This window comes from Artibeus jamaicensis, unplaced genomic scaffold (assembly GCF_021234435.1).
Source record: "Artibeus jamaicensis isolate MK-2021 breed Jamaican fruit bat unplaced genomic scaffold, CSHL_Jam_final contig_471, whole genome shotgun sequence".
In the NCBI taxonomy this organism is placed as follows: Eukaryota; Metazoa; Chordata; class Mammalia; order Chiroptera; family Phyllostomidae; genus Artibeus; species Artibeus jamaicensis.
This window is the reverse complement of record NW_026521850.1, coordinates 5,305,330-5,332,099: the sequence shown is the minus strand read 5'-3', so window position 1 is coordinate 5,332,099 and position 26,770 is coordinate 5,305,330. Positions and strand designations below refer to the sequence as shown.

Below are 26,770 nucleotides of genomic sequence, written 5' to 3'. Positions count from 1 at the left end.
TGTGAGTAGGGGAGGCGCAGCACTTTTGCGAACGACTCCAGAAGAAGGTGGAAAGTGGCAAGTGTTTAAGAGGATACTATAGGAAGTCAGTTTGAAAACGGGCGTTTGGAAGTCAGGCGCATTTGAAAAAGGGCGTTTGAGGTGCAGGAAGAATTTGTCTGTGGGGCGTCAAAGAGGTAGGGGAGCCGAACACAGGGGTTCCGACTGCCGCAGCTTCCTTCAACAAAGCCCCTTCAAAACCTCATGGGTTTTCCTCAGCCCCTTTAAGAGCGGCTCCGCCTCACTCAACCAGCCTCCTGTGTCAATATAATCTCTCTGGCCAATCATAGGAGGCAAAAGGTCACTTTCGTGCCTCAACCGTACTTAGAGGGCGGGGCAGAGGAAGAGTTTAGACTAAATTGGTCATGTGACACACCCCTTCGGAGCCGCACGGAACGGTTGAGAGACGTTCATTGGCCAAAGTGAGAGTTGGCCACGCCCCCGAGCGGCCCAGGGGTTGGTTGCGCGGACGCCGGGGGAAGGAGACGCTGCCCTTCCGCAGCTATGGGATCTCGGGTGAGTGGCGTCCGGGGCTGAGCCCGTGGGGCGGTCGGGCGGCCCGGGACTGAGGCTTGCGGCGAGCGGGAGCGGGAGCGGGAGCCGGGCCTGCGCGGGAGACTGGGTAGGGGCATCGGTGTCCGGGCTCAGCCGGACTAGAAGGGCTCGGGTTGGAATGAGCAGGTACCTAGTCCTGGGCGGCGCGAGAGGTGGAACGAAAGGTACCGGGTCAGCTACGAGATGCCCAGGCCTGGAACGTTATGGGGATCGGAGCAGGCCTGGGAAAGTACCCGGGATGGAAAGAGCAGGTGCGCTGGCCGTGGGCGGCGCCAGTCGGCATGTGAGGGACCCTCAAGGATATTCCCGGGGTCGGGGCAAACGATGAAGGCTGCTCTAGGAGATGTCTGGGGTGGAGTAAGCAGATTCTGAAGGTGAGGATATTGCTGGGGTCCCATGTGGTAGTGCCCAGTTCCTAGCCGGGTCGGGCTGGTGAGGTGTCCAGGGCGAAATGAACTAGACTGGGCAAAGTTCAAGGGGGCGCCTGGGTCAGGGTCGCTGCTAAGGTCAAGGCGGAGAGGAGGACTGTTAAGGCCAGACTCCTTAATGGGATCGTCCAGGGCAAGGGAGGAGGTGACATCCAGTAACATCCCCACTCTCAGGCGGAGCGTGTGGGCATCCAGCCTGAGGTTGTAAGTGCCAAGGTTTGGGTGGAAGAAATAGGTTCCCGCCCAAGGTTATAGGGCAGGAGAGGTGACTTCCCAGGTCAGGATGGCATTAGAAGTGTTCGTGGGGTGGGGACATTGCCATGGGCTTATCATCATGGAGGTCTCTCTCCGGGTGGTGTCCAGGGTGGAATAGGGCTTGTCTGTCTGGATCTGGACCTGTCCCTGATGGGTGTTGGCACCTTGTAACTGGTGCTCTTTCCCTCGATTTGGGGCAGCAGAGGCTGCTCTTGACTTGCCTGCGGACACACGCCAGGCCCCTCAGCCCTGTCTCACCCCTGGAGCATGTGTTCAGGCTCATCTTTACTACTCCACGTGAGCTTCTTACTCGGGGACCCAGGAGTCCTTCGGGTGCAGCGTGGAGGGAGAGGTGGCAGTGTAGCAGGTGGCTCAGGGAAGACCCATAGCCTTGGGATCCCCCAGAACTGAGGCCACATTCCAGGCTGGCTATTTACTCAGTGACCTCAGCTGGTTCACTTACCTCTCGGAGCCTCAGTTTCCTTACTTTATACAGTGGTTGTCATGAGAGTTCTGTGAGTGACTGGACTCACAGCCCTCTGTGGAGAACTGGTCACATGCCTGGCCTGGAGTAAGTGCTCCGGAAGCAGCTCTGGAGAGGGGGAAGGGGGTGCCTTAGATATTAATCCTGGCCCTGGCCACTGGCAGTCACACAGCTCAGTTTGCAGCCTCCTGATGAGGTATCTGCCACCCTTGACACAACAGTTTCCTCAGCCCCAGAACAATCTGCCAACCCCCCCCCCCCCACACACACACACAGGGCCCAGCCCTAGGGCTAGACTGATAGCTTCGTCCTCCCGTCCCACTCACTGGGGATAAGCTGTTTCTCGTGCCGGTCCAGCGACTTTGGCTACCATCCCGAGTAGACAGGGCCTGTCCTGGCCCGAGTGCTCCGTCTGTTGAGCTCCCGAGAGACCTTGAAGGCATCCTGGGTATTGGTGCTGGTGCTGGTGGTTGAAGAACACCCTGCAGGACCCTGGGAACGGGCTGTCTGTGGTTGAGCCACTTCTTTACAGCCTCGGAATGGGCAGCGGGTGACCCCCGCGGGGTCTCAGAGGGGTCTCTCCCAGGGGAGGGGCGTCCTCGCAGCCTGTGGTTCTTCTGGGGCTTGCCACTTCTTGCTCCCCGTCCTATTTAGCGAAAGGGTTGCACAGAGCCCGAGGTCTGAGAGACCTGGGTCCAAGTTCTGACTCTTACCTCCTACCAGCTGTGTGACTTTGCACTCCTGACAGCCTCCCTGAGCCTCAGTTTCCCCATTGGAAATTGGCAAGGGTGGGGGGGGCAGGCAGAGAGCCTCTACTTCACATTAATTGTAATCATTCAGTGACATAACGTACGTGAAGGACTCGGCACGCAATAGACACAGATGTGTAGGGGCCGTTATTATCTGAGGAAATACCCTGCTGTTTTTATAACACAGGCCACAGGAAGTAAAACATTCTTGGCTTTGTGGGAGGTGAAAAAACTGGAATGATTCTCAGTCAGGGCCAGACCCTTTAGAGGCCTGAGATTTGTGTTTAGGGAAAAAAAGGCCATCGAGTTTGAGAGGGACCTGCCCATCTCTCAGTCCCCAGGTCTGCCCTGGGGCCAGCGTGCCAGAGGCACCACCTTCTGCTCCCAGGGCTCATGGCGGGCAGGGGGTCCGTGGGGCATTTGGCTGCATCCCTGCTGGTGGACGCAGAAGGCTGGGGCCTGGTTCTAGGCCTGGCATTCCCGATGGAGGCAGTGCTCCCGCCTCACACCCCGGGGCACTCTCGTGTGCATTTCGCCAGTCCCGTGCACATGTCCTTGTGTCTGACTTTGTTATCTGCCTCTCAGCTCGGCGGAGGGACCCTCTGGTACGCGCAAGCGTGTCTTCCCCGGCTGTGGACGGTGCCTGGGACCCAGCCAGCAACCAGCTGAAGACATTCTCCTTGGAAACACTTGGCCCCAGGGGCTCCTGCCCGGGGCGTTGTTCCTGCCATGGCGTTCCGAAGGGCGGAGGGCATGTCCATGATCCAGGCCCTGGCCATGACGGTGGCTGAGATCCCTGTGTTCCTGTACACGACGTTTGGGCAGGTAAAGGTTGGCTGGGTTGTGGTCCTGCCCTTTAACCACTCTGGACCTGGAAACACGGAGCCACTCAGTGTCAGGAAAGCCGGGCCCTTGTTATTTCCGTCCAGGGGTCCAGGGTTTCCTCTTTGCGCGGAGTAAGAAGGACTGGGATGGGGGTCTGGGGTGCCTACCTGGTCTTCGTCTGCCATCCTCAAATGCCTGTGCCGACCAGGCCTCCTGACACTTTCAAAGGCTCTGTCCAGTGGGACGCGGCCCAGGGAGGGGCTCCCAGGCCAGCAGGCAGAGAGCGGGGTGGGGCAGGCATGTGTACAGGCAGGACAGTTGGACGGACTGAATGTCTTCGTCTTCCGGAAGTTACCGAGAAGTGGAGCTGGCGGGCTGGGTTTGCTTTCTGTTTCTCTGTCACCTCGAGCATGTGTCTTAACTCGGATGCCTCACCTGGAGGAGGACGGGCGCTCAGACAGAAGTGCAGGTGAAGGCCTAGGGCAGCGGCCTGAGCACAGGTGCTCAGTCACTGCAGCGTTAGAGTCGTGGCCGGTGTTCCTGGCACCAGCCGGACCCCAGACGCGATCTCCTTCCTCGGCATCATCACTTTCCCAGCGCCAGCCCTCTCTTCACACCTCTGCGGTCCACATTTTGGAGGGGCCGGCCAGGTCCCCCTCTTGAGGTGGCCGCCTCTTATTTTCCGGTCAACAGATAGTCCCCCGGCCACCCGAGGTGTACCGGGTGCCTTTGTGCTCCTGGGGCGGCCCTGCCTGCCTGGGGCTCTCCCGCAGAGATGTGACCAGCTGTCTCCCTCTTCTCCTGTAGTCTGCGTTCTCCCAGCTGCGGTTGACACCAGGCCTGCGGAAGGTCCTCTTCGCCACGGCCCTGGGGACCGTGGCCTTGGCCCTGGCCGCCCACCAGCTGAAGAGGCGAAGGCGGAGGAAGAAGCAGGTTGGCCCTGAGGTGGGAGGCGAGCATCTGGGCACCGTGCCGCTTCCCGTCCTCATGGCCAGGAAGGTCCCATCGGTGAAGAAAGGTAGGTGTGCAGTGGGGGGCAAGGGTCTGGCCCAGAGTCAAGTCCCAGCTGGGCCCCTATTAACTGTGGGGGTTGGAGGTTAGTGACATCCTGTTTACGAGTTCCTGTCTGTCATCTGGGAAGCAGCGTGGACAGTAGAACCTCCTGCCTCGCGTCCTTGTAAGAATTTAGTGGGTGATGGGGCCCAGCAGGTGTCCAGTAGGTGGCGGTGGTTCTCATCATCCAGGGCCCTTGGGAGCATCTGGGTCCTTGTGTGAAAAAGAGTTTCCATTGTGAACATCACAAAAGGGAAGTTTTATCTTCACAACAGTAAACAAGAAGTTTTCAGGTTCGTTTACAACAGGACCTGAGAGTTGCTGATTCGCTGGGTTTCCACTTTGCATCAACCCCTGGGAAACCCGGAGCGACTTCAGCACCAGCCTCTTGCTTACCCTCCCCGTACCTCCTCCCTGCCCCCCACATCTGGCTTCACCTGATTTTCCTTTCTTTACTTCTCTCACTTAAAAAAAAGTTTGTGGTGTGTCTTACAAAAGTTGTTGCCTTGAATCCTTTTTGGAAGGAGGAGAATTCCTAATCAGTCAGCCAGCCAGCAGCACGGGGCAACTTGAGGAAGAAGGAGGCCAGGGAAGCCCTGGCCGGGCCATTCAGTGGGTTGCGGCGTCGCCCCAGTAATGCCAGGGTTGCGGGTTTGGTACCTGGTTGGGGCACCTGCGGGAGTCCACCTGTGAGTACATGGGTGGGTGGAGCAGCAGGTCAGGGTTTCTCTTTCTCCTCTCTAAAGTCAATTTAATAAAAAAAAAAAAAAGAAGGTGGGAAGTAGCTGGCCCTGTGCCGGTGACAGGGACACGGTAGCGAGTGGCACTGGCCTAGCACCTTTCTGTTAAGTGCCCGGCTCAGGGTGCCCTGCCGCCACCCTGACTGCGAAGGTCAGGACAGGTTCCAGATGAGAAGTGCGCAGCTTGGAAGGGGGACCAGCCCGGCCTGCACAAAGGCTGGGTGGGAGGCCTCCGCGACCCCTGCTCTCCTGTTCCTCACAGGCTACTCCAGCCGGAGGGTGCAGAGCCCCAGCAGCAAGAGCAACGACACCCTGAGCGGCATCTCCTCCATCGAGCCCAGCAAGCACTCGGGCTCCTCCCACAGCTTGGCCTCGGTGAGGACGGGGGCCAGGGCACAGGGGGCCTGCCAGGGCCTCAGTGCTCCGTCCCTTGCTGCCAGGTCGGGTTCAGTCTCTGCTGTCAGGGGGCTTGTGGACTGGTGGGAAGACGGGAGTAGAGATTCTATGCAGTCCTTCATTTGTTCACGCACACATGCAGTCACTCACCGACGTCTGTCCTGTAGGCTGTTAGGTGGTCACCGAGTGCCAGGTGTCGGTGAGGAAAAGGGGGATCGGTGCAGAAGAGAAGCTGATGCCTCTTGGGGAAGACTCATCTGTGAACGTTCGTTCATTCATTCGTTAGACGTTGAGTGGGCATCTGCTTTGTGCCAGGGACTCTGCCAGGTGCTGAGGATGCAGAGACCAATAACAGAGAGGCTGTTTCCTCTGGGGAGTGACTTTGGTTCATTGACTCTTCTAGTCAGTCAGTCAGTCAGTCAGCACCAAGGCCCAGCTCGGAGCCGGGCCTGCCCTGGGGTTACAGGGGTGAGCAAGAGATGACCCTTGTCCTGGAGGAAACCACAGCCTGTCAGTGCAGGTGGCTGCTCACGCGGGAGAGCAGTGGGGGTGACAGTGGGCCCTGACCAACCCGCACGTGCTGGCTGAGTCCTTGTCTTGCTGGTCTGACTGGTAGTGCAGCCCCAGAGCAGGGGGCGGGCCTGGGGTAGGTTTGGTTCAAGGCTGCAGGATCCTGGGTTGGATGTCGGCCTCAGCAGTTTCTGTGAGGGGTAGTCAGGCGCATGGAGGGGGTGGACCAGGACTTGCTGAGGACATGGCCTCTGCACTCAGGAGAGAGAGCAGGTGTGGCAGGCGGTCAGGCAGTTGGGGAGCCTCAGGTCCTGCAGAGCCTGGAAAGGCCTCACCCCTCGCTTTTGGGTCTTTGCACCGCCTGGTGCCCAGATGGTGGTGGTGAACTCATCCAGCCCCACGGCTGCGTGCTCGGGACCGTGGGACGCCAGGGGGGTGGAGGAGTCTGCGACCACCAGCAACGGCAATGCGGAGAGTCTCTACATGCAAGGTACAGGCCAGGAGGGGGTCTCGGGCTCTCCCAGGGCGGGTGACGGGAAATGGCCTTTCAGGGCCCAGACCAGGCCCAGGGCACTTCTCCACCTGCTGCTTTGTACCCCCTCCCCCTTCCCGTCCCCCTCCCACTCCCGATGCCCAAACCCCCATTCAGTGGTTTCCATCCACCTCTGAAGAGGGGCAGCCGCTAGGAACAAATCTGGTCAGAATGAAGGGCCTGTAAACCAATAAAAAAAGTGGTCAGGGCCCTGGCTGGGTGGCGCAGTTGGGTGGAGCACGCCCTGCACACACAAAGGTGGCGGGTTGGCTTCCCGGGCAGGGCACGTGCCTGGATTGCAGGTTTGATCCCCAGTAAGGCCGTGTACAGGAGGGATGATCATGTTTCTCTTTCACATCGATGTTTCTCTTTTTCTTTCAAATGGATGTCTCCTCTCTTCTTTCTCTCTCTCCCCCACTCCCTTCCCCCCTCCCCCCTTCTTCCCTCCCTTGCCCTGCCCTTCCCTGCCTTCTCTTTCCCTAAAACCAATAAACACATCCTTGGGTGAGAATTTTTTAAAAAGGTGATCAGGACCCGGTCAACAAAGTCCTGCCATTTTTGTCCTTCGGGGCCCTCTCAGGGGACACAGGGGGAGCTGCTCCCCTCCGCCGGGGGCCTGACCCTCCCTTCTCTCAGGCATGGAGCTGTTCGAGGAGGCTCTGCAGAAATGGGAGCAGGCGCTGAGCGTGGGGCAGCGGGGGGACACTGGCAGCACCCCCACACTGGGGGACAGCCTCCGGAACCCCGAGACCGCTTCAGAGGCACTGTCCGAGGTAGGTGGTCCTCACCCCCGGCCATGGAGAGGGTTGACAAGCAGCCAGACTTCGGGAGGCAGCCTCGCAGCCCCCCCGCCTCCTGCCAACCAGCCACTCCTCCCCTTGGGCGGGAGTTTTCCCCTTGATCGGTGTGTCGGTTCCGCCAAGTAAACGTTCACGTAAGGGGCTGAGTGTGCGTGCCTGGCGTGTGGTACTCACACAGGAAATCACGGCGATCTCACCCCGACCCCAGCCACCTGTTTCTGCGGGACCAGGGGAGGCAGCCTGCGTGCATAGAGAGTGGGCCACACCGCCTTCATCTTGTCTTTGTGCGTACTTGGGGACATCGTCCAAGTTTTCTATAGTGAACCTTTATTTCAACATCAGGAATGAAAAAGTGAAAGAGCTAAAATAAAGCATTTTTGTGAAAAGCACAGCAAGTGCATGTCCTGGGATGGACAGCCATCGAGGCATTGTTCTGTAATAGCTGAAAAACTGGAAACTCTCTAATCGCCCCGCAGCAGGGGTCTGGAGCGCTATGCAGCCCTGCAAAGGCCGAGGGGCGTTCCTGGCCGACAGGCTGCTGTCTGCACGGTGCGTCAAGCGGGGACAGCGGGATGCAGCGGGCGTGTAGTAGTGTGGCTGTGTGCATTTTATAAAGACACAGCCACTCACCTGTGCGCCTCTCGGTAGCTGCTGGTGTGCGTGTGTACTCTCACTTCCCCCCGACAGACGCGCAGGACACCGTCCACAGCGGTCTGCGAGGAGAGGGTCCGCAGGGCAAGGTGGAAAACAGTGGTCGTGGTGCCTTCCCGCCCTTTGCAGGACCTTTCTTTACGGCTTGACTTTTCTCACTTTGCGCACGTGCCTGTGGGTGGGGTTTGTGGAAGTGGTGGGGCCGTGGGGTTTTTTCATCTTAGAAATGAAAGGCCCCAGCGGGTGGCTCTTTTGGCTAGTGTTGTCCCCAAACGACAAGGTCATGGGTTTGATCCCTGCTCAGAGCACGTACTAGGATCAACCAGGGGTCAGCATAAATCGGTGCCACAGCGAATCAGTGTTTCTCTCCACCTCCTTCCTGCCACGGTCCGGCCGCAGCTGGGCCCCGGGGCTCCCGAAAGGTGGGTAAGGTGTCGGCGATGGGAGACGGACAACAACACGACTCAGAGGACGGTGAAGCTGTGTTCTGTTTAGTGCAAGTACAAGCAGGTTTTTGTATTTTCATTTTTGGTAGTGATTAACATTTGCGGTTAGGCGAAGCAGGAAATTTTCTACCCGGGTATTTTAAATCAGACAGTTAGAAATAGCTGTATGTACAGAGTTTGAATGTCTTATTGTTTATTAAAGTTCTCAGAATTTGTCATGGGGCAAAAGGATACGCTAGATTGAGTAGAGGTTATAGGAAATTATTATAAGGCCTTTGTGGTGTCTAACTTAGCTATCTATCTTTTCTGTCTAAAATGTTTCTCTATGTACTATGGACTCTAACTCTCTGGTAATTGTTTCCATGTGCTTAGTTTGTAACAGCTAACCAGCTTCTCTTATTTCTTTGCCTGTCTAATTCTAATTGATATATATTCCTATTCAAGGTAAAGGAGGGGCTGTTACTCTAACAACTTTTAGACATTCAGGAGCTATTTATTTAATTTTTAAAAATTTATTTGTCTTTAGAAGGGAAGGGAAAGAGAGAGGGAGAGAAATATCAATGTATGGTTGCTTCTTGTGCATCCCCTGCTGGGAACTGGCCCCTGCTGAGAACCAGCCTGCAACCCAGGCATGTGCCCTGACTGGGAATTGAACCGCGCGATCTTTTGGTTCGCAGGCCTGTGCTCAATCCACTAAGCTACACCAGCCAGGGCCATTCAGGAGCTATTTTATTAGAGGGGATTTTGTTCTCTGGTCAAGGAATTATTTTGTACAACTTCATTGGAATTATGCGAATCAATGAACCTGAAATACAGGTGTCTAACAATCCCACCACCTTTTGATCACGTGAGTTCTTTTATGGCAACAGTCGGGGATAATTTCTTACTCAGGTTTATAAACACCTTGTTTATACAATTTGGGGGCATGATTCAATGGTCTGGGGAGAACTAGGTGTCCCTTCAGAATTTTCCTCAAAGTTAATCATTGACTCACTTCGAGCCTCTTTCTCCTCATGGCCTGTTCCTATGGGAATCAGGGTGCCATGTAGGACCATGAATAACATCAGCAAAGAAGTTACTAAGAGCAATCCCCCCAAATTACCGCCCCCCTTTGCATGCCACGTTCTCTTCCATAAAGATGGATTCCTTGGATTCCTTTTTCCACGTCTGGACCTTGTCGGGCAACACGGTTGGAAGAGGACGCGGCACCGTCCTGTCTGTAAAATGAATACATAAAAATTAGAAATAAAAGCAAAGCCCTCTGAGCTCCTGGGCTCTCCTGGAGCGCGGTCAAATGGGGGGCATCTCTTTGGGGAGCAGTCTGACAGCGTCTGGCTAGTCGGTTGGGGGTCCCCAGGAGACGGGGACGACTTCGGCTGTGACGCGCAGGGCGGTTAGTGCAGGGCATGGTTGCACAGGAAGAGGTTGTGTTTATTGCCAGCACTGCATCTTTTCTTTTTAAAGATTTTGTTTATTTATTTTTAGAGAGGGGCAGGGAGGGAGAAGGAGGGGGAGAGAAACATTCATCAGTTGCCTCTTGCACGCCCCCAAGAGGGGACCTAGCCTACAGCTCAAGCATGTGCCCTGACCTGGAATCGAACTGGCAACCTTTCTGTTCGCAGGAGGAGGACCAACCCACTGAGCCACAACAGTCAGGGCTAATACTGCATCTTAACATTATAGCACTTTCATTGTTTTCCATATTGTGAAAATAATGAAATAGTCCTTACAAAGTAGTGAGAACTATGGAAGTGGAAAGGAGTGGGGGAAATAAGAGCTCCGGCTGTGATCTGTGTGACATGGACAAAGGCCCCACTGAGACCTGGTGCCCCTGGTGAGACAGCAGTGCCCGCCGTCTGAGCCTGACCCGTAGTAGTTGCTCAATAAGTGGTTTTCATCGTCGGTATTAATTGACGCCCAGAACCCGTCATCCAGGCAGAACCACGTAGTATCCTTGTAGGCGTTTTTCTGTGTGAACATTTTTTAACAAGACTATTGAAATACAGTCCTCCTACCATAAAATTCACCCGTGTAAGTTGTAGACTTCAGTGGCTTTCAGTGCATCCATAGCATCATAGGCATGGACCACACGGTCACAGCTGCAGAGCATTTCATCGCCCGGAAAGGAGCTCCCATGTTCCTAGCAGTCAGCGCCCCCAGCCCCCTGCGGCACCCCCCTCCCCGGGCAACTGCTAGTCCACTCTCTGTCTCTGTGGCTGGGCCTGTCCTGGGCGTTTCTTCAGATTACACGGCACGCGGCCTTTTGTGACTGGCGCCTTTCACTTAACGGTGCTTTCGAGGTGAGCTCTGCTTGTAACGTAGGTCACTGCTTTGTCTCTGTTTTTCACAGGCTGATGTTCTGCTGTACGGAGAGACCACGTTTCATGTGTCCATCCACTGCTAGATGGGCGTTTGTGTGCTTTCTGTTTTGTGGCTTTTATGAACAACACCGCTGTGGATGTTTGTGTATCCACTTTTGCGTGGACGTGTATTTCGAATTCTCTCGGGAATGTACTCAGGAGCGGACGGACTGTCAAATGGGGACTCCGTTGGGCATGTTGGGGCGCGGCCAGGCTGTTTCCAAGGCAGCCACACCAGTCCACGGGCTCACCAGCCGCGGACGAGGCTCCGACTCCCCGCATCCTCGCCAACACTTGTTACTGTCTGACTGATTCCAGCCGTCTTCGTGGGTGTGAAGTGGTATCTTGTCATGGTTTTGGTTTGCATTTCCCTGCTGGCTAACGATGTTGAGCATCTTTTTCTGTGCTTATTGTCCATTTGTGTATCTTATTTGGAGAACTCCGTACTCGGGTCCTTTGCTTTTAAGTCAGTAATTTGTCTTTTTGCTCACAAATGTGAGAGTCGTGTGGGTGGTCTAGATGCCAGTCCGTTGTCAGAGAGATGATTTGCAAACACCCCCTCTGATTTGGTGGGTGGTCTTTTCACTTTCTCAGTGGTGACCTTTGAAGCACAGAAGTCTTTTAATTATGATGAAATTCAGTATCTCTGTTTTTCTCTTTGTCGTTGGTACTTCTGATGTCATAGCTAAGAAACCATTCCCTGACGCAGGGTCACGTCACAGAGGCAGAGCCGGCAGATGTCAGCCAAAGCTCCGAGTCTTGAGCCACGTGGAGCAGGGTCTGACCCTGTGGTGGAGCTGAGCAAAGCGGCCCGTGGGTCTGGGGTCCCCAGGCCCGGGCTCACATCCCAGCTCTTCCAGGCTCTCGACAGCAGGCTGGGCCACTGAACCCCTTTGAGATTTTTCTATGAAATGGGGTCATAGTAACGCCTGCCTTTGAGGGAGACCAGGTGCCTGGTCCAGGGTGGGCGCTCCGTGAAAGGCAGCCATTCACATCGTTGCGTCCCTGCCGAGGTCTTCTGGCTTTTTCTCCCCAGTGGCCTCAGGCCCGAGTCGGCCCTTGTCTGCTCCCCAGGGTCTGGTTACAGGCAAGTGCAGGACCTGGCAGCCTCTGTGGAAATAGAGCGGGGCCCGCCGGTGCCTGGCCTCTTGGCCCAGAAGAGCCTGGGTCAGAGGAGCAGGGCCCCTTCTTCCCCGCGCCCTGGCCTGGAGGCGAGGGGCAGCGAGGAGGTCACAGGGGCCGCAGCCTCCAGTCCCGGGCCCTGTGCCTTCCCGGGCACTGCCCACAGCTCTCTCTGGGCCCCCGACTGCTCTCCTAGTACAGTGGTGGCAAGTGCAGTGACTGTTCCGGTAGCTAACGCTCCCTGGCTTACCTCCTTCATGCTTTCGCTAGGACCCCAGGAAGTAGGCACTCTTAACTCAGCTGACAGATAGGGAAACTGAGGAAGCTGAGGCTCAGAACGGGAATGATTTTTGCTCCAGGTCACACAGCTTGGAACTGATGGGCCAAGGTCTGCACCCAGGTTGGCTCAGGTCAGGACGGCACTGCTGGTAGGGAGCCACACGTCTCATTGAAAAGTTTCCAGAGGCCACATTAAAAAGCAAAAGGGAACAGATGAGTTAATTTTAATAACTACGGTAGTCGATGTAAGCTAGTATATCCAGAGTGCCGTCATTTCAACAGGTAATCTACACGAACAATGGCCCAGATTGATATTTGTGTATTTATGCGTTGGTGCCGAGGGTTTGCGGCCCAGTGTGTATGTGTGCTCCTGGCACATCTCAGTTGCAGCTGACCGCCTTTCAGGAGCCCGCTGGCCACACTGGGCTCCTGGGCTGGGCAGCTCCAGGGCTCACACTGCAGGGCCTCAGAGCCTGCTCCTCTCCCTCCAGGGGCTGGGCCCCCCATTCTTGGTGAGGGGAAGGGCCGTCAGCATGGGAGCTTGCAGGGCCTGGATTGACAGCCACCCTTTCAACCACAGCCAGAATCGCAGCGGAGGGAGTTTGCGGAGAAGCTGGAGTCCCTGCTGCACCGAGCCTACCACCTGCAGGAGGAGTTTGGGCCCGCCTTCCCGTCCGACAGCGTGCTGCTGGATCTGGGTGAGCCGGGCCCCTCTTGGGCTGCGCTGGGGTGGGTGCAGGGTGGGGGTGGGGAGGCAGCGAGAGAGCCGGGGCGTGGCTCCCTCGGTGCATTAGGCAAACCAGAATCCCCAGGGCCCTCTGGCCACCTCTGATCTAGTGCACAGATGGGAAACCTGAGGTCGAAGGGATTGTGCCCTTGGGAGTAGGCCTTGGGCTTATTCAGGCCTTTGGTTTGAGTCTTTTCTGCAGGCAGTGGGTGCGTGGAAGGGATGGCTCCCAGGGTTAGCCTACCTAGAGCAGGCCGAGGGGCCAAGAACCTGCGCCCGCCATTCCCCTGCCCCTCTGGGCAGAAGGGGCGTGGCATCGCTGGGAGAATGAAGTTATGCAGCCGACAGCTAATGTCATCCTAGTGGCTGCTGGGTGCCACACCCTGCACAGTGAACTTGACAGCCCCCGAGCCTCCCCGTGTGTGCCATCAGCCCCAAGGGGAACAGTCGACTCCTGAGTGTCCGGCTCCTCCGCTCTACCCGTGGTGACACAGGCCCAGCACAGGCTGGTCAGGGCGACGGGCTTTCCCATAGCCCCTCCCTGAGTGACTTCGCCTGTCTGAGGTCCCACTTCCTCTGGCCTCCCACACGGCAGAGAAGGCCGGTGGGGCTTTCAGGGGGTGAACTCTGCTGATCAGCTTCACAGGCCTTTCCAAGGTGCCCGTGCAGGTCCAGGCCCGCTCGGCCTTCAGGTGGGTGAGGATGAGAACACCCAGTGAGTGGCCTGTGGGCCCCCGCAAGCCCTTCGGTATTGATAGCCAAGTTTCAGCTTGTCAGAGAGGGGAAGCGACCTGTCCAGGGCCACACAGCACACCAGGGCCTGCCTCTGAGGAGCTCGGGGCCACCAGGAGTCAGGGTGCAGCCGCGCGGCCGTGGGCTGGTCTCCTCAGCAGCCTCATTTCCACACCTCGCTGCGCCCCCCACAAGGATATCTCAGGGTCGATGGCGAGGGGCCCTGGGTCCTCATGCACACGTGCTCAGTGGGCAGGGGCGCTGTGCGCGACTGTGTCCTCCACCGGGGCCCAGTGTCCTGGGTGCTGAGTGCGTGCGTCCTGCCGGGGAGCTTGGGGTCTCGGCTCAGCCCTCCTCTCCCCGCTCTTTGCAGAGCGGACCCTCATGCTGCCCCTGACTGAGGGCTCACTGCACCTGCGGGCAGACGACGAGGACAGCCTGACCTCGGAGGACTCCTTCTTCTCTGCCACCGAGGTGACATGGGAGGCGGATGGACACAGGGGTGGGTGGAGTGGAGGCTGGGCCTCTGTGCGACCCTGGGTGAGCGTGGTCGTGGGAAAGTGCGGCTGTTTGCTCCGGTGCAAGCGAATTTGGCAGTCACCAAGTGCTGCTCCCTGGGGGCTCCATGCAGTTGCTGGGGACCGGGAGGCCTGAGAACCCAGGGCTCACAGGTCCTGGGGGTGAGGACAGGGCTCTCCGCCCCCACCAGCTCCGGCCTGTGCTGACCTCTCCCTTCTCTCTGCCACGTGCCCGCTGCTTGGCGGTAGTCCTCTGTCATGGTCTATGTGTCAGGTCCTGCTGTCCTGGCCTGCAGTAGGAGGACATGGGCTCGGGTTTCTTTGGGAAGAGTCCCTGGAGACGGGGACAGGAGGCCAGAGATAGACTTGAACCCAGGCCTGTGCCTCTTAGACCAGTGCTCCTTCAGATATCCCCTCTGAGAGGTTGGCCCCTCGGGTGTCTGCTGGGCATGGGCACTCAGCCCCCGGGATGCTGTGGACACGGGCTTTGACGTGCCCACCCTCTCCCTCTGCCCCCTCCCCAGCTCTTTGAGTCCCTGCAGGCTGGCGATTACCTGGTTCCGCTCTCCAGGCCCGCTGCCGCCTACGAGGAGGCCCTGCAGCTGGTGAAGGAGGGGAAGGTGCTCTGTCGGACCCTCAGGTGAGTGCAGGGCAGGTGGGGCAGGTGCCGGCCCCCTCGGAGGAGGCCAGAGAAACCAGCAGTCTTTGGTGAGGACTCGGCTGGGCCAGGCTCACCAAGGGCTGTGATGGGCTGGCACCCACTCCTGCCCCACCGAGGAGGGCCTGGGGTGGCCCCGAGCATTGAGACAGGCATGTCTGGAATTAACAATGACAAATTAATACAATTAATAAACCAACAGTATTTCGTGCTTGTTCCGAGTTCTCAGGGGGACCTAGCCCTGGAAACAGTGGGCCTCGTTCCTTGGCCCTGTGTCCTGATACAACCCTTTCTGTGGTATATTTAGGTTTTTTAATTCATTTTAAATTAATTTTTCTGTATGACATGAAAATCATAACTTTTGGGCATGGCTCCAAATTTAAGATCTGTGTGTTTCACGGACTGAAGTAGTTAAAAGCCCCAGTTGAAGCCCTGGTGATTTGGCCAAAGGGTCCCAGACCCAGCTGGGTGGCAGCTCCCTGCCCTGGCCTTCTGCCCACTGGGAGCCGTTGGCCATTGCTGTCCTTAGCTAATTGGGGCTGAAAAGAGACCAAGGTCAGCTCAGCTCCCAGTGACTAGACCTGCTGGCTGTGCCCAGGGTTACTGAGGCTGACATGTCCTCAGAGAGCATCCAGTCAGCCTCTTTCTTTGGTTTGGGGCAGACCAAGGCGCACAGTGGGACAGATACTTGCCCTAGGTCACACTGCCAGGCCAAGGCAGAGCCACCTGGGGCTCTACCCAGAACCCCATGGGGGCTTCACCGGATGGGGCCCAGGTGGCGTGACTGACTGTGGTTCCCCGCAGGACGGAGCTGCTGGGCTGCTACAGTGACCAGGACTTCCTGGCCAAGCTGCACTGTGTGCGTCAGGCGTTCGAGGTGGGTGTGGGGTGGAGCTCCTGGGAGGGTGGGGTCGGGGCCGGGCCGGGCAGGCAGGTCTCAGTGAGCAGGTGGGTCGCCTGCTCAGCACATCGGACCGCCCTCTTCATGGCTGTGGGGGACTGCCAGCCGCGTGGCTCACTCTCCCCCCGCCCCGCCCCCATTCCTCAGGGCCTCCTGGGAGACCGGAGTAACCAGCTTTTCTTCGGGGAGGTCGGCCGGCAGATGGTGACGGGCCTGATGACGAAGGCTGAGAAGGTAGTTGTGGGGGGCTCTTCTCTCCGGCTTCCTTCCCCCCTCAGCTTGTTCTATTTCCGTTTTTAACTTTTATTTGCTTATGTGAAAAGAAATGAAAAGGAAAGCCCTAACTGAAGTCAAGCAGGGGAACTTTGACTTTATCCTGTAGGAGAGCTAGGAAAGGCTTGGAGATTCTTCCTGTGCTAATTTTAAGAAATGTGGGTCTGTATTGCTTCTTATTTCTGATTACAGTATAATACAGCTCTACTGAATTCACCAACTATGAAATGCAAACCACGTCTGCATTTCATATGCATTTCAGGGCGTCTCCCTGAACCCCACCAGCCAGGGGAAACCATGACCCATCTGTCCTGCCCACTTTCGTGGACTTTACTCCTTGAACTTGTTATTTAATTTCCAAGGCTCAGGCTGTGCCCGTGGCCTCTGTGCAGCCTCGCTGTGCCGTGTGTGAGTGTGTCATTCACGTGTCCCTGCAGTGACGGTGACCAGTTACGTTGCTTCCTCGTGGGTGGCTGCCTGTAGCTTGTCCAGTCCTCTTGGCGATGGGCGTTTGGCCTGGGCCTCGTGTTTCAGAGGCGCGGACACCACTGTCAAAACCAGTCCCTGCAGTTTTCTCCGTGCCGTGAGGCAGGCTGTGGGACACCGTAGCCACGGCAACCCTGGGCGCCGGCATGGAAAGGGCTGGCGGGCGGGCAGGCCGGTGCGCCCTCCCAGACCCTTTACCAGCTTAGGTCCTCTCCAGCAGTGCGGGGTGCGTCTCCTTTCATCTTGGCCAGTGCTGGATGTTAACAATCTTTTTAATCTTTGTTTTATTCACGCTTGATGTTTCTTTCATCATTAGTGAGGCTGCATCCATTTCCATGTCCGTTGGTTACCTGCGTCTCTTTGATGGGTCTGAATAAAGCTCTTAAAGGTGCCTTTTTCCCCTCAGTCCTTTCTCCTCACATGCCAGAGTGATGGTTCCAAACCCCACCTGTGACCCCGTTTCCCACGCTCCTGCTGCCCTCAGTGTCAACGGCAGGCTTCCCACGGTGACCTGCCGTGCTACGCACTTTGCCCTGTGCAGACTGGTCCATGCCAACTTTCTCCCTGACTGGGCCTTTGCCTGTGCCAGTTCCTCTGTGCCTGGCCCGCTCTCCCTCCTTCGTTTGTTAACGTCGTTGTAAGGTGCACTTGGGAGATGGAAAGGTGCGTCTGTGGGGTTAGCAAGAGAGGGACCCTGTGTGTCCCGCACCTAGGCTTGGAAGTGCAGTGATACTGGTGCCTGGAAGCTCCCAGTCCCCCTCCCGCCCCTCTTCCTTGGTCACCTGTCTTCTAAGTCCCCACCAGGCAGCTCTTTCCCTAGGATGTCTTTACCTGGCTCTTACCATTGAGGGCCCAGCGTGGCCCTTCACTCCACATCCCACTCATGGGCTGTCCTCACCCGTGAGCTCCGGGACCGCCCTGTTCGTGTTGTGGTGACCACCACTCCGGTGCCGCCTCTGCCCTCGGTTCTGTAAATGGCATCAACCTGCCCATGCTCTTCAGTGTCAGCTTCACCCTGCCTGGCTCTTGGATACATCCTCGATGTCTCAAAACCTCAGTATTCTTGTCTGTAAAGTGGGCATAATACCAGGGTGTGCCTCTTAGGACAGTACAAACTAGGTGTGTTGATTCACATTAGATCAGTCCCGGCACGTACTAGCTTCCCATGTCCATACGTGCCTACCTGCTCCTGCAGGTCGTGCTCCAGCTGAGCCCTGCAGTGCCGGAGAGTGAGGGGCCCGCCTGTGTGCCCACGGTTCACGCCCCATCACTGCCGAGGTCCAGGCACCGGGCCAACTGTGTTACGTGCATGAGCTTATCGGCTCCCCCGGAAAAGCCCTGCAAGTGTGGAGCTGTAGTTTCCCCCATTTCACCAGCGAGGCTCGAGGTCGTAGAGGTTTGGATCTCTGGCTGCCTGACTCGGCCTCGCACCCTCACCCATCCTTCCAAAGCGAGATCCTGCCGTAGGGTGTGTGTACCCCCTGGAAGACGGGTGCTCAGCAATGGGCTGGCGTGAGGCGCCGCTGGGCGCCTGCCGTTGGATCTGTTCTGGAGATGCCTGGGTCTCCGCAGAGGCACATCGAGGTGGGCAGGGGACCCTCCCTGCCTCTTTTCCTCCATGGCTGCCACTCAGCGACTGGCCCTGGCCCTGCCTTGGCACGTCCCCCATCCATGGGCCAGCCCGTCCCCACAGGTCTGGTCCAGATGGGTCTGGGGCCTTTCCCCACAGAGCCCCAAAGGCTTCCTGGAGAGCTACGAGGAGATGCTGAACTACGCCCTGCGCCCGGAGACCTGGGCTACCACTCGGCTGGAGCTGGAGGGCCGAGGGGTGAGTAGGTTTGTGCTTAGTACCTGAGACCCTGAGCAGAGGGTGGGGGCTGTTGTGCTGAGCTCTGCCTTGATCCTGAGGGTCCCAGGTGGCTCCATCACTGCCATAAGCCCCAAGTTTCTGCCCTGCCCCAGGCCCGGGCTGAGAGAGAGATGGCCCCAGCTGCACCCGGTCACAGAGCAGAGATGCATCTGTGCCCCCCTGTGGCCCCACACGCCCCTACCGCCTTGGGCTCCCCCCCCCAGCTCCGTGGTCCTGCCCGTAGAGCAGCCTGCCTATCACAGGTGGTGTGCATGAGCTTCTTTGACATCGTGCTGGACTTCATCCTCATGGACGCCTTTGAGGACCTGGAGAACCCCCCGTCCTCAGTGCTTGCCGTCCTGAGGAACCGCTGGCTCTCGGACAGCTTCAAGGAGACGGTGGGTGGCGGCCCCTCCTCCCAACACACACTCTCAGGAACCCACGTGTTGGCCTGGACCCTGATTCCCTCCATCCCTGGCTTTGGGTACCGAGGCCGGGCTCCCCTGCACCAGTCAACGGTCGTCCCTTGGGGCCGCTCCCAGCTCGGCTGCCCTAGAGGAGCCCCCCCGCAGGGACCCTGTTGCTCTCTTCGCAACGTGGTAAAGCTAGTGGCCTGTGCGTTGTCCTCTCCTGCAATGGCTTCACTGACTCAATTCTGCTCATTCTGTGCTGGCGTTCACGCTGTTCAATTTCAATGCATCCTATTAGGTTAAAATATGGGAGAGGAGCAGCAGGAGAGCGCTGTGCTTGGGGCCCCTGCTGGGCAGGCGTGCTGCTCAGGAAGCCCGGACGGACGGGTGGCAGGGGCTGGTCTTCACAGGCAGTGTCCAGGCGGTCGCTGTGGATCCCACACCCCCTGGATGGGATGGGGTGCCAGCTCACGGCCCTTCTAGAGATCGGGAAATGGAGGCCCCGAGATGTTCGGCAGCTCCTCTTGGGGCCTTCGGGGGCCGGCATTAGCATCAGGCCTCAGGTTTAGTTGTATCTGCTTCCTAATTGAGGGGAGGGAAGTGGCAGAGCTCAGGTACAAGCCCCATCTTCCTGCTGGGAGCGAGCGCTCGGTGCGGGGCTGGGCAGTGGGCAGGGGCTGTGGCCCAGCCTATTACTCTGGCACCCAGTGGGTCCCATCTTTGATTTAGGCCCTGGCCACTGCTTGCTGGTCAGTCCTCAAAGCCAAGAGGAGGCTGCTGATGGTGAGTGACCTGACAGGGCCCTTGGCGAGTGCTGTGGGTGCTCTGGGGGTGGCACCCGCTCAGCTGCCCCTCCATTCGGGGCATGTTGGCTTCTAGTCGGGGCAGGACAGGGCAGGGTGGGCAGAAGAATGGGGCAGGTGCAGGAAGGCCTTGCTGAGCCCCCAGCCTGGCTGCACCTTTTGGTCTCTGTTATAGCCCTGGCCACCTGTCTGTCGGTGCCCCTCCCCTGGCCAGGAGCACCTTCACCTCACCCTGCAGGGCCCAGCAGAGTAGGACACTGGGGAGTGCTGAGGGAATCGGAAGGGGGAAAGGGCGTCCTTGGAGGGAGGAAGGGGATGGGCTGAGGCATCTGGGTGGGGGCAGGACGCCGGAGTAGGCAGTGGCCCTGCCCGCCGCTGGGCTGCAGTTCATCTGCGCTCCCAGGCGGCGCTGGCTGCAGTGTCGGGCCTGCGTTCCTTTGTACCTCTCCGCCAGCCAGGCTCTGCTGCCCAGCTGATACCAGCTGCTGCCACCACACACTGGGCACTTCTGTGCCGAGCCCTCCCCAGCCCTGCTCCCCCGCCCCACGGCAGCCCCGAGGTTCCCTTGGTTCTGTAGAGGTGAGAAAGTGGTCTTCCCTAGTTGCTTGTCTGGGGTCACCCAGCGAGGATGTGAATGCTGCAGGTCTCCCTCTAAAGCCCAGCTCTGAAGAGGACACCAAGGTCCCAACCTCAGCCTTGCTGCCCTGACAGGTGCCTGATGGCTTCATCTCCCATTTCTACTCCGTATCGGAGCACGTTAGCCCAGTCTTGGCCTTCGGCTTCCTTGGGCCCAAGCCCCAGCTCGCCGAGGTCTGTGCTTTCTTTAAGGTAAGTGGGGAGTATGGTGGCTGCTGCCCCCACTGGGGCCCTGCCTGCCACGGCCCCTGGAATCGGAGCCCTGGAAGGTACCAGGAGTGGAGTGAGAGCCTGGCCTGCTCCCCCCACCCCCAAAAGGGCCCCGGGGCACCTGCGGAGAGCACTTGCTGCTCCTTCCCTGGGGATCCTGGCCCGGGGGGTTCTGAGGAAGCCCAGGAGAGCTCTGGGGGTCTGGAGGCTGTTGGCGGCAGGCAGGGGTGCCAGCCCAGGCCTCACACCAGCCCTGCCCCCAGGACCAGATCGTGCAGTACCTGCGGGACATGTTTGACCTGGACAACGTGCGCTACACCTCGGTGCCAGCGCTGACGCACGACATCCTGCAGCTGTCCCGGCGCCGCAGCGAGATCCTGCTCGGCTACCTGGGGACGTCGGTGACCAGCAGCGTTGGCCTGAATGGTGTGCTACCCCGAGACAACGGTCCCCTGGAGGAGCTGCAGTAGTGGCTGGAGCAGGCTGGGGAGGGGTGGCTGCCGGAGCCTTGTCCACATGGGTGGTGGCAGAGAGAAGGTGTCTCCTTCGTCCTTTGGGTTGGCACCCGGAGCCTGCCTTCTATGGCCCTTGGCAGCAGCAGAGCCCTGGCTGTGGTGACCATGGGCAGTTGCCCCTGACCTTGCCCTGCCCCCATCACCTGGGAATCCCTAAGGCCTGGGGGCAAACTTCCTTGGAGAGGGATGGAGCCCCTAGAGGCCCCACTGACTGCCCTTGGTTGTCCCTGGGGAAGCAGAGGCTGGACCAGCAGCCAGTGGGGCCTGCGGGAGGAGAAGGTAGTGAGAGGGAGAGGGAGGGAGGGAGGAAGGTGTTGTGAGGAGAATCGGGGCCGGCAGAGCTGGGGTGCCCTGGGTGTGGGACCCCCAAGAGCTCCCCCCACCCAGGGCTACCGACAGCTGAGCCGGGAGGGTGGTGGAGAAAGGTGGGGACGGCAGGGCTTTATGGTCAAGATCGCTGGTGTCTTAAGCCAGCAGGAACCTGGGCTGAAGGTTTCAGAATCCAGGCACGTGGCTGGCCATTCGCAATAATCACGCCGCCACACTACAGAGTTTGCGGCTCCAGAGGGGGAGCGTGCGGGCCTCAGACCGGGAGAGTGGGACTGTGGGCATCCTTGGTAGCAACGTGCTTGGAGCATCCGGAGTGGGGACAGAACGGGGCCTGCCCCCCTTGTGCTCACATCTGGGCAGGGAGCGGGTCCTGGACAGATCCAAGCACCAGACCAGGACACCGTCCTCTGACACTCCCTCTGCCTGCCAAAGCCTGTCATTTCTCCTCTCACTTCTGCCACCACCAAAGACAGGAGGTGGGGCTGGTCCTCCCGCCCCTACCCACCTCCCTCGGGGAGCCCTGGACTCCCTGGGCGGTGCCAGGCATGGAGCTGGAGGCTCTGACCCAGCCCATCACCTGTGCTGCCATTGTTGGTGGCCCGAGGAGCAAGGGGCCCAGGGACCACACTGGGGGCAGTCGGGGGGTGTGCAGGGCTGGGCCAGCTCACGCCCTCCCCAGGACAAGAACCTGCACGGCACCTAGCCTCCAGCCAGGTGTGCAATTGCTCTCCAGTCAGGCAGCAGTGTGGGGCCCGCCTCCCCGCTGGCCTTCAGAGAAAGGTGGTCAGCACGTGTTCCCATGTCATTTGTCCCCACTTTCTCTCTGCCCTGCAGACTCACTTCCCTTAGGGTGTTTTTACCTGAGCTGGGATGTTTTATTTATTGCCTTAACACTTTATTTTGAGGTTCTGCCCCTGTCCAGGTTGAGAGGTGCTCGAGAGAAATACTGTTCTCCTGGTTCTCCATTCTCTGGATTTGGGGGACTGGCTCCCCTCTCCCCTGAATGGCAAAGGGGCCCCAAGAGGGGGTGATCTTGCCCATTTAGTTCCAGAGGGAGGGGAGATGGGGGCGGGAGATGTTGGTCATGATCTGCCCTCTGTGAGTCCAGTTTCCTCCTAAAATCTGCCCCCCACGTGCCCGCATCTACCCCCACTGCCCCGTACTCCCCAGACTGGGGGGCTGCTGCGCACTAACCTCGGTCTGGCTCCGAACCCAGCAGCTTCCTGGGAGGGGAGGCCCGGGTGGTGCTCCTCCATCCCAACATTCCGTTCATTTGCACTTAACCTGCGCTGTGAATGTAATCTCGGGCTTGGGCCTGGGCCTGGGCCCGGCCCACGCTGATTTGCTCCTAAATCACAGAGGTGGCATTTTCATTTTGTCTGTTTACACATCCATGCACTGCCCCTGGCACTCGGTCTGTTGCGGCTTCCGACTTTTGTACGGTAGAGCATCTGTGCATTGACTTCGAGTCGAATAAACGATTTAAGGGATTTCTCCCCCAGTTGCCATGCCACTGGGTACACATGTGGCCCTTTACTTCCTGGGCCAGGGCTGGGACCCTCTTTGGGGTGCAGTTGGTAGGGGTTCCAGGAGGGCAAGGGTTGAGGGCAGCCTGGCGGAGGCTTCGAGTCCTGGGACCACTAAGCCTGGCAGGGTTCGCACGTCCCTAGGCCAGGAGGGCCCGTGTCGGGGAGGAGAAGGAGTGGCCAGTGAAGTGCTTGGGGGCACCGATGTGGGTGGGCAGCCTGGGTGTGGACCAGCTCAGGCAGATCTCGTGGGGTGGCTACTCCTGAGCCTGTGCCCACATCTGCAGGATGCGGGTGTCGGAGGAGACCAGGGGCAAAGACGCAGGCGCCATCAGTCACCACCTGACCTGGTGAGAGCCAGGGTGTGGGACTGGGACAAGTGGGAGCGGCAGGTAGGAGCCCACCCTGACCTTCGGCTGTGTTCAAGGGTGGTCAGCACAAGCTTCATTTGAAGGGTGCTTAGAAAAAGAAGAAAAAAATTTGGGAAATGTTCAAAGGTACTGAAAAGTTAAAAAGAAAACTATGTACAGCCTACCCATAAAATCAACATCTGGTTAGTAATTAACATCTTGCCATTTCTTTTAAAAATATATTTTAGAGAAGTTTCAGACATGTGCTTTACCTGTAAGCACCTGAACATAAAGATAAGGTGGTTCTCTGACAACCAAAATACCGTAATCACACCTCGAAAATGTGTCAGTCATCCTCTGGTATCTGCTGGGACTCGGAAAAGAAGTTTCCTATCAACCAGTGGACTCAAGTTCCACCTGAAAAGGAGACTGTGTGACCCCCTTTGCCAGTTTCAGAGACGTCGTCCGATACTGTCGCCTCCAACGCTGGCAGGTGGGTTGGTTTGACTGAAACAGCTGTTAAGGTATCATCCGGATGCCGTAAAACGCATTCGTTCGAATGCTTTTCCTCAGTAATTTTACGGAGCGGAGCTGTGCCGCAGTAGACTCATTTCCACCCCCACAGGAAGCCCCCTTGTGCCCATCTGCAGTGAGCCCCCCAGCCCCCAGGCCGCTACTTTCCTCTCTCGATTTGCCTTTTAGACACTTCTGCAAATGGAATCCTGCTGTAGGTGGTCTTCATGCTTGGCTTCAAATGACGTTTTGTGGTTTGTCCGTTCTATGGCATGTACCAATTAATTTCTGTTGCTGACTAGCATTCCATAATGCAACGAGTTTTTCCATTTTTTGAATACTGCTGTAAACTCATGTGTTTTTTTTTATCTGATATGAACAGTTATAGTCTTTTCTGGTGCTCAAATGGCCACAAATTTGGCCAGCGATAACCCACTTGAGCTGCCTCCTGGGTCCTCTTGACACCCCCGCCTCGTCCCCATCAGTCTCCGAGCACTTCCTTCCTTTCTAGAACAACACGATGTCCCCAGAAGCCCAAGCCCGGAGACCAGAGCTGGGAAGGCCCGGAGGGAACCCTGGCCCACTTCCGTGGCAGGCAGGGGACTGCCTAGGAATCCACACTGAGATTCCCGAGGGGAACGGAGGAACCTCTAACTAGGAGGCCGCGGCTGACACAGTTTGGGCAGAGAGGCCCAGAGAGCGGAAGTGCTGGAGTGCGAACCACTGGTAGACTTGGTGCTTTTGGTTTCAGGGCTGCCCTGTGACCTCTGCCAGAGGAGAGGCCACAGGGAAAGGCCGGTCCTACTGGGGACAGCTGGGGACTGGAAAAGCCTGGTTCTCGGGGCTTGTCCGAGGACTCCTAGGGAGCAGGCCAGTGACTTCCGCAGGCTCCTGTGGGTCGCTGTGCAGCAGCATTCACACCCGCACTGCCGAGCCCCTCGTCCACATGCCCCATCTGACTTGTCACCTCCACCATCTCACGGGGTCCTAGGGTCTCTTGGGACCCTGCAGTGGTTCCTAGGCACGTCTCTGTCAGAAATGCATCCGTAAGTGCACCAAAGATACGCACCAGGGTGCTCCTAGCGGTGCTGTTTGTCACACCCCAGACCTGGATACACCCCAGATGCCCATTAGAAGTCAAATGGAAGCCCTGGCTGGTGTGGCTCCTCGACCCGATGCTGCCCTGACAACTGAAAGACCGTTGGTTCCATTCCCAGTTGGGGCACGTGCCTGGGTTGCAGGCCAGGTCCCCACGTGGGGGTATCCGAGGGTCCCGATCCATGGATCTTCTTGCACATCAAGGTTTCTCTCCCTTTTTTCTTCCCTCTCTCTCCTTCTCTCTAAAAATAAGTAAGTAAAATCTTCAAAGAAAAAGAGTCAAATGGAAAATAAACTGTGGTGTACTCAATACCACAGGGCGTTGAGAGAACAAATTACAACCAGAGGGCACAGTGTGGATAAATCTCTCAAACACAGTTGTAAAAGAAGCCACGTGTGAACAGTACTTAGAGGGTGGAACAAAAGTGGGTTTACAGTTGCTCGTATGGAAAACCATTAATAAGTACGAATAGCGTACAAGTATAAAGTGTTTTGCATGCTCAGAACTGTAAACCCGCTTTTACCCCACCCTGTACTGTAGGATGTGTATAGAAAGCAGAAAACCGGCCCAAACTCGCGCCTGGTGTCAGATGCCCAGGTGGCAGCCGCCCCGGGGGTGAGCAGATGGAGTGTCAGGGGCGACTGGGGCCCTGGTTCTTGATCTGGGGACTGCTCCACAAGTTTGTTTTGTTTCTGAAACATCATCACATTCAATTTCTGGAATTTCTTGTATAAATGTTATGTTTTAATTTAATTTATTAATTAGAGGGAGAAAGAAACGTGGATTCGTCACCCCACTTATTTATGCATATGTTGGTCACTTCTTGTATGTGACCTGAATCTGCAACCTTAGCATATTGGGACAACATTCTAACCAGTACGATACCTGGCCAGGGCTATATTTTAATTTTAAAAAAAAAGTAAAACCAGACCAAATGACACTCTCACCTGTCCCGGCTCCCATCTGTCCTCACCACTAGTAGTGGCCCTTAAAGTTTGGAGGGGCCACGCCCCTGCCACACCTCCACTCTCGCAGCCCCTCACCCCTCACTCTCTCTTGCCCCTTTCACCCAGCCACACTCCTGCCTCAGGACCCTTGGTTCTGCTGTCGCCTCTGCCAGGAAAACCCCGCACTGGATAACTCCCTCTCTTTCTACAGTTCTTCATCTTCACCACGGCCCTGGAATGCTTCCCCTGACAAGAGCACTCTGCAATCACACAGGCCTGGGCTTGTGTGATTGAGGCTTTGCCTCCTTAGGCCGGTTTGCTCACCGGTGAAACGGCCACTAACCAGGGAGGAGCAATGCAGCCAGACCAGGATGGCTGCCCCGTCCCAGGGGCTGGCTATTCTGGGAAACTCACAGCCCACTCTTCTTGTACCTCCTGCTTCTTGGAAGCTAATAATGGCAGTGCCTGAGGTAGCTGACGACAGGTGACAGGGAAATGGGGCCAGCTGACCCAGAGAAGCCGAGGCGGGGTTGGGTGGGGAGTTGAGCACAGCTGAGAGGAGCCAGGGGGCCCTCCCAGCTCTCTGGTGGGCTCTGAGTCAGCATGACCCCCAGCCCTCTCAGCTGAGCGCATGGTCCCAGATCCAGCTGTCCTGTGCCCTTGAAGAGCCACCCACTCTAGTCGGTGGGATTCCCTGGTTTATTTTCACTTCTCACAAGCATTTATATCATTCAACAGCCTCTTGTTCTAGGTCTGGCCTGGGCCAGGCCCAAATACATAACAGGCCCTGTCTTAATGGTGCCCTGAGCTTTCCCAGGTGTGGCCGGAAACACTTGTATTAGAACCACTTGTAGCAGAACCCCAGGGCTCTGGCTGGTGTGGCTCAGTGGATTGAGCACAGGCTGTGAACCAGTGGGTCACCAGTTCAATTCCCAGTCAGGGCATATGCCTGGGTTGCGAGCCAGGTCCCCAGTAGGGGGTGCTCGAGAGGCAACCACACACTGATTTTTCTCTCCCTGTCTTTCTCCTTCCCTTCCCCTGTCTAAAAATAATTAAATAAAAT

The 26,770-nt window shown here is 57.5% G+C and overlaps 1 protein-coding gene across 4 annotated transcripts; it reads left to right on the top strand.

Moving 5' to 3' along the window:
* The first annotated feature begins 493 nt into the window (after positions 1 to 493).
* Positions 494 to 26,190, top strand: MIGA2 (mitoguardin 2). Of its 4 annotated transcripts, none has more exons than XR_008392126.1 (17): positions 697 to 720; positions 3,096 to 3,335; positions 4,143 to 4,353; positions 5,391 to 5,503; positions 6,407 to 6,524; positions 7,203 to 7,339; positions 12,805 to 12,922; positions 14,057 to 14,157; positions 14,726 to 14,841; positions 15,664 to 15,736; positions 15,908 to 15,994; positions 18,249 to 18,347; positions 18,632 to 18,766; positions 19,508 to 19,561; positions 20,293 to 20,409; positions 20,691 to 23,641; positions 24,173 to 26,190. XR_008392126.1 is itself a non-coding variant. In XM_037146663.2 (16 exons), the coding sequence occupies exons 2-16, from the start codon at positions 3,240 to 3,242 to the stop codon at positions 20,895 to 20,897; spliced, it is 1,782 nt and encodes a 593-aa protein (XP_037002558.2). In that variant the 5' UTR covers positions 494 to 555; positions 3,096 to 3,239; the 3' UTR covers positions 20,898 to 24,156. The 4 variants fall into 4 exon arrangements, 2 of the variants coding, with proteins under 2 accessions (XP_037002558.2, XP_053523756.1); XR_008392127.1 differs by lacking the exon at positions 24,173 to 26,190 and adding an exon at positions 23,851 to 24,157; XM_037146663.2 differs by lacking the exons at positions 697 to 720; positions 24,173 to 26,190 and adding an exon at positions 494 to 555 and having other exon boundaries at positions 20,691 to 24,156.
* The last annotated feature ends 580 nt before the right edge of the window (positions 26,191 to 26,770 follow it).